The sequence below is a fragment of the Clupea harengus genome, chromosome 4, assembly GCF_900700415.2.
Source record: "Clupea harengus chromosome 4, Ch_v2.0.2, whole genome shotgun sequence".
In the NCBI taxonomy this organism is placed as follows: Eukaryota; Metazoa; Chordata; class Actinopteri; order Clupeiformes; family Clupeidae; genus Clupea; species Clupea harengus.
In genome coordinates, this window is record NC_045155.1 from 12422907 (window position 1) to 12436649 (window position 13743).

Below are 13743 nucleotides of genomic sequence, written 5' to 3' on the forward strand. Positions count from 1 at the left end.
GATTTGCTAAACTCTGCACAGACTACAACTGGAAGACACGGGGTCCTCTCGTGGAAGATGCTCTCTCTCTGCTCCCGTTTTCACTTGTCTTTCATTGATCATTCCACTGCTTGTGGTTCCAGCTACTACAGCATCAACTACTGATTTTACAACAAAGAGAACTTTTTTTGTTTCCGCGTTTCGTTTTCAAAATTGCAAATGTGTGCATAGACATATCTTTTTTCGTTTTAGGTTTTCTTTGGTTTTGTTTTCTCCTGATGTCATGTTTGAAGAGAGGCCAGAGACCCGCTGCAATAAGACACTGGAGTGGACTTTGCCACACGCAGTCCCCACCCTACTGCCGGGCAGGAGTCCCCCCCTTGCCGCTGCTCTGTTTTCAGCCAGCTTTCCACCTGCCCTCCACGCCCCTCCCAACCACCCACCAGACCTCAGCCTCAGCCTCAGCCTCAGCGCAACCTCACCTCTGCCCATCCTACTTCACCCCAAACCCCAACCCTCATGACCTGTTCACTGTCCACCACTGCTGTGATTGGCTCTCTGAGGTGTAGGGCAGGGGCTGAGCATGAGGGGGTAGGGTGGGGGGGAGTGGGAGGGGCTAAAGGATTCCCAGGTGCAAAAAAAAGAAACAAAAAAAAAGGACTTTAGACCGAAAGAACTCTGAAACAAAGAACTGCTAAACAACGTATCTCTGAGGATAAACGACAAAAAAAAAAGAGAAAAAGAAAAAAACTAAAGGAGAGCAGGACCACAGAAGAGACCTGAAGAAGAAGAAGAAGAAGAAGAAGAAGAAGAAGAAGAGAAAAAAGATGCCTAGGTCTTAATTTCACTCATCACAGAATGCATTTAAAAAATATAGTATTATTAATGTTATTTATTTTCTATTTTGTTAAAACTGTGATTTTAATTCTTCTTTTTTTACTTTTATTTTCCTTGTATGTATAATAATAGAAATCTGGAACAGCCAACACGAAGCCCAAGCAAGCTGTTGACCGCTCAACACTCGAGTGCACTTGTCCAGCTCCTTATTTTGTATTCCCTGTAAAAGGCTTGTTTCTCTGGCACCTCCTGTTGGTCATTTGCGGTACTTTTCTCCGTGCGGGTGTTCTGTGTGTGCGGTGGAAGCGGTCGGTCCCAGTGTGTCATTCTACAGGCACTCTCTCCCCTCTCTCAGTCCTCTTGACGAGTGTCCACTAGAGATCCCACTGAAGAGACTAGGTTGAGCTCTGCTACATTTTGCTTTTGTAGTTATGGAGCAGGTTTGTGAGAGCTCCCAGTTTCAATGAATGCTGGCCATATTCAACGTTGTTTGCAGATCATATGGTGTGTGTGTGTGTGTGTATGTAGGTGTGTGTGTGTGTGTGTGTGTGTGTGTGTGTGTGTGGTGTTTGTATGTCAGAGAAAGAGATGAGCCAGGTGACTGCAGACTCAACCAGCCCAGTTCAGCCATGCTCTCGTTCCCTCTGAATTGATCTGCGTTCTCCATTCTCAATCTCCACTCTCTCCTTGTGTCATTTGGTTGGTCCTGGCGTCCTCAGTGAATTTCCTTGACATGCATAGCTTCATATTCATGAGTCAGTCACTCTGCAGTGACTGCAGCCAATGACTGAAAGCATCAGTACAGTACAGTTCAGTTCAGTGCAGTATGGTACAGTATCAGTATACTCTGTTTTGAGTTCTGATACACTCATCGGTGTGTTGGTGAACTTATCAGAGCCCTGATTCCTATACAGGGAACCACAAGCTGCCATGTTTGCCTCCACACTGTAGTATTCCATGGCAATTGTAAATTTCATTGTAATTATTGGGATGAATTAGCCATCATCACCTACCAGTGGCCATTGTTAAAGTATCTTATTAGTCTTTTCTATTAGCAGACCAAGGGTACAACGAGGGTACTGACGCTACTCAAGGTAAAGACCTCCCGCCCCAGCCTGCCCCTTTAGCTGTCTCTGGCCCCAGGTGAACTCACCCCTTGATCCTGCAAGAGAGCTGATTGTTTCTCATTGTTTACAGAAATTGGGAAAGGCTTAACCTGGGCTCCATGACGGGCATTGTTTTCCCACTGGAGGTGATTGTGAGTTTAGGGGGAAGGAATTGGGTGAGTGGGTTAGCCTGCCGGGTAGCGCTGTTTGCTGAAGCTTGCACACTTGCCCTCTGCTCAACACAAGAATGTGACCCCGGAGCCCTCCGCCTCAAGAAAAGCACAGGCAAAACTACCAAACCACAGCCCTCCTAAAGGACGTTTTGCAAGATGCGGGTGCACAACACAGGCCTCTAAGGTCTGATCTGCTGTTGCGATGCGAGAGAAGAATCACAGATTTGTCTAGTTGTCACACACACACACATGCCAGTAATGGCCAGTACGTCGAATCTAAATGCAGTGTTGGATCGCAGTTGTGACTCTCTGTCCATGTATTCTCACAACAACTTTGTGGTGATAAAAAAGAAACAACAGCCCACAATGATGTCACAATGCCTACCACTCAATCCCCTCTTTCCCCTGAACGTCATTGGGTGACACACCATCGGACATTCTCTAACCGTCATTTTTTTTCATCAGTTTTATTTATTTTTAATTATTTGTTTAAATTTTTTTTTCATCCCAATACCCAACACATGTTGGTGGACTCTTAAGAGCATACACACACACACACACACACACACACACACACACACACAAGAGTAGAACACAAGTAGGACTGTGCAAAAAAAAACAGGACAAAAAAAAGACTTTTATTTACAGGAGCAACAGACTGATCTGGCTAATCCCTCTTGCCTGCCTCTGGTGGGCCAGCCTTCATGACACATCGCTCCACCGCAGCTGTACGCGACCTCAGAGACCCACTTAGTTCCTGTTCATCTGTACTCGTGCCGTCTGTCCACCACAGCGTCTCTCTCACTCTTTTACTGGTGCTGCAGTGCTCTAGGCGTTCCTCACGGTCTTGTTTAGGGGGAGAATTGAGTTTGGTGGGGTGGGGTGGGGATTTAGGGATTCAAGCAGGCAGTTTAGCCATCAAATGCCTCATCCATTCACTTGATGGAATCCACTCCCATTTTTATGTTGTGTGTTTTGAGATTCTGATTATTTCTCTCTCTTGAATATTTTGTAAATAGAATACAGTACACACATATTTATATATACTTAGACCTATTATAAAAATACCTAAATTTGTGTACCATGAAATTGAGAGATTATAATAAGATGTTTTTATTTAGCATTAAATGATTTTAAACTTGTTTTGTTTTTCTCTTGCCAAAAGAATGAGTGGAGCAACTGTCTGTGCTGTTTTTTTTTTTTTTTGTGCGAATGCGACAGGTGACTGAAGCCTTGGGATTTCACTTTTCTTTCAAGTATTTCATGCTCAAAAGATTTATCAGTTGTGCATGAACGTGCACTGTTTTAAGAGAAATGTGTATAATATATGTGTGTATATATGAGCATATATATATAAACATATATTTGGTATTGTTCTGATTGTCCAGCGTGGAGTGACTTGTATGAGTTTGTTTGTTGAATGAGGTGTGGGGATGACTGCTGAGGGCCCAAGTGTGTGTGTGTGTGTGTGTGTGGCACAGCCATAGATCATAAACACAGGTGTGTTTTTAAGTGTGGATTTGTATATACGTTTGAGTGGCTGTAAAAAGAGGTGTTTTTAATCACTTGGGTTGCACACACACCTAACCCCCCCCCCCACACACACACACACACACACACGGAGCCATAGAGCACAAGGCACACATTGGAGGCACACATTGGAGGGGGTGGGGGTGAGGAGAGGGACCTTCACATGTCAGAGGTCACTCTTTAAAGTGCCACCCTCTTAAACATACCACGGCTCCCAGATGAACCAACCACTTCCTCCGTCTCCAAGCTCGGAGATGAGTCACCACGCCCAGGACTGCTGTCTCCACAGAGATTCCGTTGCTAAGTGATGCAGTCGATGGAGACCCCTTCACTGCTTATGTTTACATGGATTTCCTTAAGGTGCCAAACTTGCCCAGCCTTCATTTTAAATAAATAAATAAAACAAAAGCATACACATTCAGTGCTCTCATGTCATCACAGGAACATAGTGGTGATGACGTGTGGAGATGAGTGGTAGAGTGAGTATGTGTGTTGTGGTCACGTTACATTTCAGAAAATATCTACCTTTGTGTGTACGCAATGTACCGAATTGCCAAATATGTCCCTGCTACTCATACTGTATGTTATGCATAAGTGGTTTCTATTATTCCCTTCTTCCTCTCTCTCTCTGTTCTTTCTCTCTCTCTCCTTATTTTCATTTCTTCTACCTGCTTCTCTGTCTGTATCCTGAAGCTTCTGTTTTGCCTTTCTGTCTCATTTACACACACAACACAGTGCCATCAAGTGCAGCAATGACATCTGTTACAGACTTTAAAAAAAGGACTTTTACAGACAGTTATTTATTGACATTACATTCTATTTTCTATTAAAGGAAAAGAAAAATCACACTTTTGGAAACATGTTCTGTCTTTCTGGACCAAACCCTTTTACTTTAAAATCTGTTAACACAATTTTTTGGGGGAGGAAAGGTTCTGTTTAAATTTAGTTCTTGTTTTGTTTGGTTTGATTTGGTGGGTGTGTTTTTCACCTCTGTGCCATAGTGGGAGTGTGTTCTGGTCAGGTGGGGTGTGTGTGAGGCTCAGTGGAACTGGGACCTCCACACATGCTGCCAGTCACCAGGCTCATCTGTATCACTCCGGAACGCTCAATTTGGGTTCTGGAACTTTCACTTCACTTCACTTCACTTCACTTCACTTCAGTTTATTTTATTTTGTTGGTTTACTTTGTTTTTAAAGAGAAAATGATTATGATGAAAATATTAATAGTAATAAAGACGTTTGTGTTATTATCTCTCTCCGGGGCGTGTGGACATTACTTGTGCCAAAACATGTAGCCTATGTGCGAACCGGAACCTCTGTTTCGGCCTGTGTTTTGATGTGCAGCAGTCACGGTGAGGTATGCAAAGCCTGCAGGTGGGTATTCCAAGTACGTAGTTTAGTGACAAACCAGGTAAGTTAACTCAGAGTTAGTGGTAACTCTAATAGAGAAGCCCTATGGCCTTGCTAGGCTTTGTTAGGAGAATAAGGTTTGTTCCCTAAACCCCCCCGGGTCTGACCTGGGGTCACTTCCTTTCACTAACCTGACAAAGAGCACAGTGGGATTGACACCAGCCTGTGTGTTTTTGGTGTCACAGTGCTCTTCACTGTTAACAAAAACTAAAAACATTTGTTATGCTTCCAGTCGTCCCTCAACTTGCCTCCTTGTGTTCAGTCCTACAAACTGAAGAATAACTGACCTTTACACCCCATGTGCTTTGACATAAATGTCAAAAGATGGGATGAATATTCTGACCTTCTCTTTGATCTCCCAGCACAGCAGACCAGAAGCTATAGTAGTGCATAGGGAAGGAATTTACAGATGAACGCGATTCAACACTGCCTAGTGGCGCTGTCATGCTTGAATCAGTTGTGCTCTGTAGGTATGGAGGGAAGGAGCCCCGTGTTGACAAAACAAACAGAGGCTCCATGAGTGTCGCATGTCACCTTGCCTGCCGTCGCCCAGCAGGGCTGTGCAGGTGAGCGCGGCCCTACAAACACCCAACCTGTAGAGGCCATTCATTGTACACATTGTACACCTGTCAAAAAATGATTGATGATGTCCTTTTTTTGCATGTGGGTCTCCCCTTTTTGACTACCCATGAAAAGGTGATACAAGCTTACAATGCATGTTTCTTGGAAGGCAATCACCATGATTCATCTGCTGATAAAAGGTTTGAATGATAATGCCAAGCACCACATGCTGTGATAAACCTCCCCCGGGCATTCCCACTGCTATGGTGTAACAGGTTCCCTGCCAGGCTACTGTGTCCTGGCATGCATGCACCTAGAAGCCCTACCCACAACCAGTTCCTAGTATTCACCCCCACCCTATTCCCACAGTCCTCCTATAACTCCAAATGCCACCAAAAATAATGGATTTCTCCATTCTGGCTTGGGAATGGCAAGACAACCACTGCTGGAAGGCATCGGTGGTTTGGTTTGGAATGTCATCATGCATTACGTATAATCCTGCTGGATCCGGACTGGACATGCTGGGATTTAAATTCCTTGCAAAGGTAATTAAAAGGGGTTGTGACAGCTGAGGGCACAGTATCGTCTGGAGAGCATCGAGACTTTGTCAACACCTGTGCTTTGTGCTCTCCACAAAGAACTGTTGTCGAGTCAGGATTATTTAAGTACACCTGCCCGTGGAAGAGTGATAGGGGCTTTCAGAGGGTAACTGTCGTCAACAAATCTGATCATGTGACAGGAGAGTGGGTAGCGGCTAGTGAATAGGTTGTTGTGTTTGTTAGTGGTGAGTTTTATCTTTTAGGTGGTAGTACACTGTAATTTCTTTTAACAAAGGTATTTTTCCACAGGAAAAGTTTGAAAGGCCATCTCCATTTCCTGTTTTCAACCAACAAAACACCACTTTTGTTTCTGTAATTGACAGGGAACATGTTTGCCGGAACTATGACGCACTAGTAAAAAGTGCCGTTCTGCTCTTATTAATTGAATTGGGTTTCTTCTTCCTGTTACGCAATACAACATGCTGAGTGATGAAAGCTGCGAGCAGAAAACACTCCCTCTTGTGGTGACATGCTGATATTACAATCACAAACAGCGGCCTATTGCGGTCTACTGTTTCCTGTGGAAAACCACCGTGTCTGTGTATTTGTGAGTGTGCATGTGTCTGCATGTGATGTAGCTTCCACATGAGCAGGATCGTCTCCTTGTTTCCCTTCCTGTTTTCGACGCACACATACAAGACACGTCATGCACCAGACAGTCCATGAGTAGCAGGAGTCAGACTTCGTTTAATGCAATCACAGGTGCTCATGTGAAATTTATCAAAGTCCACCAACCTGCTCAACAAGGTTCACTAGGCTGTTATTGCCATTACCTTCGTTCAAAGTATAAACGGAGGAATTCTCTCTCTTTCTCAGACAGACACACACACACACACACACGCACACACACGCACACACGCACACACGCACACACACACCTGAAAAAAAACACACATTCTCTCTCAGCAGTCTGTTGTTTTTTTACACTTCATACTCAAAAAACATCTCTTCCATAATTGGAGAAGGCAATCAAAAACAAATACAAAAAAGAGGTATGGAGTATGCATAATCTACGTATGCAAGCTTTAGAACACTTTCACACAACACCTCTAGAACCAGCAGAAAGTTGTGTAAAACTAGGAGCACCATGGAAGAGGAGGGGCTAAGTGGCAAAAGAAAGGCACAAGCCATCTTTAAGAGCAAACAAAACAGCTGAGGCTGACAAAGCCTGTCCAATGGTTAATAAAAAATTAACAAAGAAATGAATTATTACTGGTAGAAAAAAAAAACACAAAATAATGTACATCTATTGTCTTTTAGAGAAGAGCATCCATGTGGAATATATTACAGCGTTATGACAAAAAAGCATGTATATTTTACTAAAAGGATCGTAACAAAAGTATTTCTTCAAATGTAGTTCTCCATTTTTTTTCTAGTTGAAGAATCCAGATTGTCCATCCACTCAACAGAACTAGAGAGAGAGAAAGAAGAAAAACAACTGTGGAATAACACGTGGATATGTAGAGGAGTTTTCCTAACTAACACACAAACAGTGACACAGAAGCAAATCAGAACATCTTTCCAGAGACCTTCACCTATTTAGGATGCCCCACATCCCGTGTTGGACATACTACGCAGTTAATGTCATTCAATCTTCCTAACAGCTCCTTATTTTCAAACTTAGAACCATATTAGTGTAACACACTCACACCAATGAATCATCAATCAGTCATTTCTACCAAAGCTACCCATTTAAATCAAGACCCATGACTGAACTCCTGCCAGGACTGCTTGCTAGTTAGTACTGCCATCTAGTGGTTACAATACTGCATGAGATGTACAAGTTTCTTTTCCCATTTTAGCACCTCTCCTAAAAAAAGGTAACTTGGATACTCTGACAACAACATTAAGCAGAATAGATTTCCAATCACAGAATGATTTCATTTCAGACATAGTTCTTATCTAAATCACTGCCTTCTAATCTTGCTGAAATGGAGAACTGGATGACTGGGCCATGAGAATGGCTTCCAAACGGATTTCTCCCGTTGACCCCTTCATGGTTAGTTAGTGTACAACAAACTGGCTGAGCTTCTTACAAGCAACACACACACACATACATACATACATACATACATACACAGCTTCAAACCCTGAGATAGTAGGATAACCATGTCAACCCTCATCAAATACTCAGTGGATGTAGACAGTGTTGTCTTCTAACAGGCTTAAGTGTTCGAGTTAATGACTAGAGTGGATTATTCACAGGGGGTTAAGTCAGAGAGAGTCGCAGAAGTAGCCAGACAGCCGTCTCACCTTCCATCGGTTCCCACACTCATTGCACAGCACGAAGGTGGTCATGGGTTCATCAGCACTGCGCGTCTGCACCTGTAAATCACACACACTTGTGTGAAGGACTCCAACTCATAATAATCTCTAAACATATCTAAAAACATGCAGCACTGATGCATGCTTAATAAACTCATACACCCATCTGCCTAAACACACTACAGAATTTCATGCACCAGGGCGCTCTCTCTCTCTCTCTCTCTCTCTAACATGGAGCATGAAGACACACTTGAACTCGCCGAGGCATGTTTGGGCAGCACCTGCCCATCATCAGGCCTTGGGATCTGTGTGCCTGTAGCTTAGTGGAGCTCAGTATCAGCTCCTTCTTCGTTGGACAGACTCTACAGTGGGGCATGGCAGCAGCACCGTTGAGAGCCACCACTGATAAGGGCGGAGGATGCGGGGCCCGGGTACCTGTGTGTAGGAGCAGTTCTTGCCCTTGCACTTGCCGCAGCTGAACATGTCCGTCTCGGTGCCGCCCACTTTAGAGAGCTGGTGCTCCCGGATGGACTCCTTAGTCATGTTTTTCCTGATCTCCTTCAGCTCATTACTCGCCATTTGCTATATGAGGAAGAGGAGGAGTTAGTGACTGTCAACATGAAGACAAACACACAGACGCAGCAAATGACACATATTATGAACGATGGAGCCAGGCTAGACTAGTCTAGTTCAAATGAACGTGCATACAAAAACGTCCACATTTTCCTTTACGAATTTTTTGTTGTCGTCAAAGATGATGTACATGCTATTAGCATTTTCTGCTAAATTCAACTGAACTTGGACAGTGACACTACTGAATCTTTAATCATGTATATGCATCTCACTAAAATCATAAAACCAAAATATATATTGTTAATAAATAATATATTGTATTGTTAACAATAAGACTACTACTACAACAACATGTTTGTCAAACTCTTCCCATTACAGAATGGTACACACACACACACACACACACACACACACCTCTGCGGTCATGTTGGCCATGCATTCGGGTGAGATGTTCCCACACAGAACATTGCGCCGCAGGTCGGGGTTTTTCTGGTCTCGGAGGTTGGAGATGCGGCTCCTCAGCCTGGTCTTGTACTTGATGTCCGTGGACTTGAACTCCTGATAGATGAGTGGACCCGACACGCTAGTCAAGGACTTCACGGCACACGCAGTCTACAGGCAACATTAACAACACATCCTTTTGGTTTTGAACATAACTACACCATACATGTCTATCTGATTCAGGTGCCAGATTAGGTACAGCAGACGGCTTATTATAGTTTGTGAGAGAGGAACTAAATTGCACCATTTGAGCACATCTTTTTTACTTCAAAACCACTTGCTGAGCACAGAAAACACTGTGCCAGGATGGTTACACAAGGGTGTGGTTATACTGTGAGACACAACTATGGTGGATAAAGGCAACGCATTCGCATTCATGAGGCCTTTCTAAGTGTTTCTCAAAATTACATAAAAAATACATTCAACTGTGAACTGTCAACTATGGCCAAGGAAAGTCTTGTTTCCACTGCGTTGGTGTTAGTTCAGTGTTTAGAACATTAAGTGCATCTGATAATGCACACTGCCCAATGTCACCAATGGCCTAAACAGTTCAAGGTCCTCATATCCAAATTCTACTGATGGCTCTATAAGGAGACACACATTTGAACTGCCTGATCGAAAAAACACCTCATATTCAAAAAATCATTGTGGACCAGACCAAAGGATATAGTCTTCAATCTGGGCTGCTAGATGATCGCAGTCGGCTCCAATCGTTTTGTAGTCATCTGAGAGAAGAAGGAAGACAAAACGAGTAAAAACTTTGGCCAAATCACTCCAGAGACAACTCCAAAGGCCCACACTCAGGTGGACAGCTCAGACCTGCGTCGACTCCCCATCCCTCTCTTACCGCCAACCTGCAGAGCTACCACCAGGAGCTCCCTGCACTTGGTGCGCACGCTGTCGGTGGTGACGGGGGCCGGGGGGAAGGACGTGGACTTTGGGGTGGTGGGGGTGGTGGGGGTGGTCGGAGTAGACGGGCTGGAAGGGGTCTTAGGCGGTTCTGACTTCTTGCTGTAAAGGCAGATCAGAGAGGAGTGAAGATATGTTTTCACCAAATAAAATGTCTAGTTTTTCTATGGATGTTGTTAAGACTCCAGGGGTCCCTGCCAAAGTATAGAAGGGTGTAATATCTGTTTGTTTGTTTGTTTGTTTGTACTTTAACAGAGCAGATGATTGGTAATCTCTCCACCTTTTTCACACACACACACACACACCTGTCACTGGAGCCAGGACTGTCCTTAGATGAACACTGAAGAGGTGAGGCACTTTTCTTCTTCTCCTCCACTCTTCCCTCTGCGCCATCTACGGATCAGCGGAACCGGACAACCATAAACACTTATTCACCAGGGTTTGTGAAAACACAGAAAACAGCAGGTAACTAAAACAACAAATGATAACAAAGAAAAACATGTAAACACCCAAATCTCCAAAACACAAGTATATTCGCATAATAATTGTGTAGGTCTAGTTTCATTTCAATAACTACTTTGTTAGTTTCATTTTGCATGCTCTGTCAGGACTGTTTGCTTTAAAGCAAGACATAACAATATGCAGTGTCAGCATGCAACACACATACTTTTTTTTAAATTTCAGTTAATAGCTTGTTGGTTGTGGTTTAAATTGTTTTCTGGTGAAGCACAGCTATCCTCCTTACCCAGAAGTTTCTTCCAGACCTTTATGAGAGACTTGGCCAAAGTTTGTACCTCTTCTTCAGAACTCTGCTTCCTCACAGCATTCACAGACATGCCGATCCTTGTGGACTGAATAAAACAGAGCACCAACACCAGCGTTCATTTACATGGAGCCTTTCTAAAATGCAAAAGCGCTCAAACATGAAATCGACATGTCTCAGATACCTGTAGCGTCTCCAGCGACATCTTCATATTCTTAAGTTCTCTTAACAAATCGATAGCGCCATCCTGCATAAAGGAGAAAGCGTGTATGAACAGAATGCTTAGAGTCCCAAACATATCACCTGCATAGAGGTAATTATGCATGCAGTAGCCCCATCTACGTCAGACTAAACCTCCAGTTCGTTACAGCGTTACTTGATTGTTTGACAACTACATTCTGCACGAATGTTGATTTTGTTTGTGTCGGAACAGCAGTGGAGAGAAATTTGGAGCACATCCAGATGCCAACTCATCAGCTCCGGTGCACGCGACTCTACGCAAATGAAAACACATGAGCGGGACGATGAAGTGCTCCAAGCATGAAACATGAATGGGTGAATCAATAACAAAAACAAATGCAGCGTTTTGTTTGAAGAGCTGACCACTACGCGCCTAGCGACTGTGTCCGTAGACTGGAGTTAGGCCCAGTGTGTGGAGAAACTTCAACGTTGACAACAAAATACACTTAATTTGACTAAAAATACTTTCCATATGATCTTTTCCACAGGCCTCTTTTACACCACACTCAGAAAGTCTTTCTATGTTCCACCCGCACATCGGCCTTACAGCTTTGTAGGCGAATCGAAAACGAAGCAGAGTACTAAAAACACTGCACGGAATGTAAGAAAATTAAACCTTTGGTCTCATTTAGAAAGTCCCTTAACCTGTATCCGAACCAAGCGGTCATGATATGTTCCGGCGTTTTTTGAGGAACCACGGGATTTCAGCAGCTATGGCCACTGCGAATAGCAACAGTGTAGGCTACAGTTATCTAACGTTGCCGTTACATTTTGACAAAATGGTAACACTATAGCATTCTTTGTAGAAATTGACATTCTAGATGACTGAATTCCGTGAGGACAAGAGACACTAAACTGACTGATACGAACACCAGAGATCAGTAGTAGCTAGGCTTGCATCAGTGAGGAGCAATGCACTGATTTCCAGAAATTTCCCTCAAAACAAAAGTGCAGTGTAGTATGCTTCAAAATAGTCCAGCCTACCTGCTTTCTGATGCTAAGGGCGTTCTACTCTGCACCCAGCCGGACGGCGAGTCCCACTTACCGTGTTTTTCTTCTGCACCATTTTGTCCAGTTTCTTCGCAATGCGTTCGACCTCTTGATCCTTCACCATTTTGCACAGATTTTGTTGCTTACGCCGTGCGTTTCGGTCATACCTTTACCTCAGTCAGAAAACGCGACTTCTCTCTCCCTCTCTTGCTTACTCTATCCTAATCGCGTGGAATTTTTGCTCCGCTTATCTGTCAAGTCTAAAAGAGTATGGGACTTGTAGTCCACGAACTACAACCATCTACCCGCAAATAATTCTAGGCGGAACTACAGAGACGGAAGCGGTAATCAGTTCAGAGGTATTGATAAATGATCTTGAATATTCCAGAATATACGCGGCTCTCCGTACATGGGTTTCAGTCTGTTTATCAACCCAGAATTTACAGTCGACTGCAATGGTGATCAGGAAAAAAACGCAGTTGTTTAAAGTCACTCAACTGCATTGTAACCTACTCTATAATACACACACACTCCCTCTGTCTCTCTCTCTCTCTCTCTCTTTCCCTCTCTCTGTCTGTCTACTATAGGCCACCAACAAAAAGAACAGAAACGCCCAAATTATGATTCGGATGAAACTAAAAAGCAAGGCAGGTTGCTGTAACCTGGCAACCACAAACAAGTCACACGCTAGAAATGCATAATATGAATTACATTTTATTTTTCGAGAACATATCCATTAATTTAAAAGTTATTTTCTTAATTAGGCTAAGCCTTAGGAAAGAGGTGAACTTTGGTGAATGAATGGGTGGATTTGTTACAAGAATATTATCCGTACTAAAAAGTGGGTGGAAACCTTGCACATGAGAGAAACTGGGTTCTCTCTCTCTCTCTCTCTCTCTCTCTCTCTCTCTCCAAATTAATATCCTGCATAATGCAATCAATTATGATAAATGTAAAGAGATCATCTGTTTTATACTTCTAACAAGAAAGTGTCAAGACCGCAATCATATAACTGCAATGTTTTACTTATAGATTAATAGACTACTTAATCCATTTGTTTCCAAGTGTTATCAGGTTTCATTTTCTTCACAAAAGGAGCATATCAGTATTTTCTGCTACATAGTCAGCTCTGACAATTAATTACCTAAAAGATACATTTGTTCAGATGACCAATGCGTTCTGAAATGTTATGTAATACTGCATTCAATATTGTTTAAGAACATTAGACAAAAATTAGACTGAACTAATGTTTTTTTTTACAGAAAACGTGTTAATATACCGAGTCAAAATGCAATTTGTGCCTGACTA

The 13743-nt window shown here is 43.1% G+C and overlaps 2 protein-coding genes across 6 annotated transcripts in view; one reads left to right on the plus strand and one right to left on the minus strand.

Moving 5' to 3' along the window:
* Positions 1-3471, plus strand: part of rgs19 (regulator of G protein signaling 19) — a 36853-nt gene extending 33382 nt beyond the window's left edge. For all 5 annotated transcript variants that reach the window (XM_031566262.1, XM_031566258.1, XM_031566259.1 and 2 more), the window contains one exon: positions 1-3471. This exon is cut by the window's left edge and continues 579 nt beyond it. The gene's annotated coding sequence lies outside the window, so the exon portion shown is untranslated.
* A 3390-nt stretch (positions 3472-6861) lies between these two features.
* tcea2 (transcription elongation factor A (SII), 2) lies at positions 6862-12960 on the minus strand. Its single transcript, XM_031566264.2, has 10 exons — positions 12491-12960; positions 11390-11452; positions 11188-11293; positions 10748-10835; positions 10381-10544; positions 10202-10258; positions 9447-9601; positions 8895-9041; positions 8448-8519; positions 6862-7605 (listed from the first exon to the last, which is right to left on the minus strand). Exons 1-10 carry the CDS (start codon positions 12557-12559, stop codon positions 7597-7599), a joined length of 930 nt encoding a protein of 309 aa, XP_031422124.1. The 5' UTR covers positions 12560-12960; the 3' UTR covers positions 6862-7596.
* Between the last annotated feature and the right edge of the window lie 783 nt (positions 12961-13743).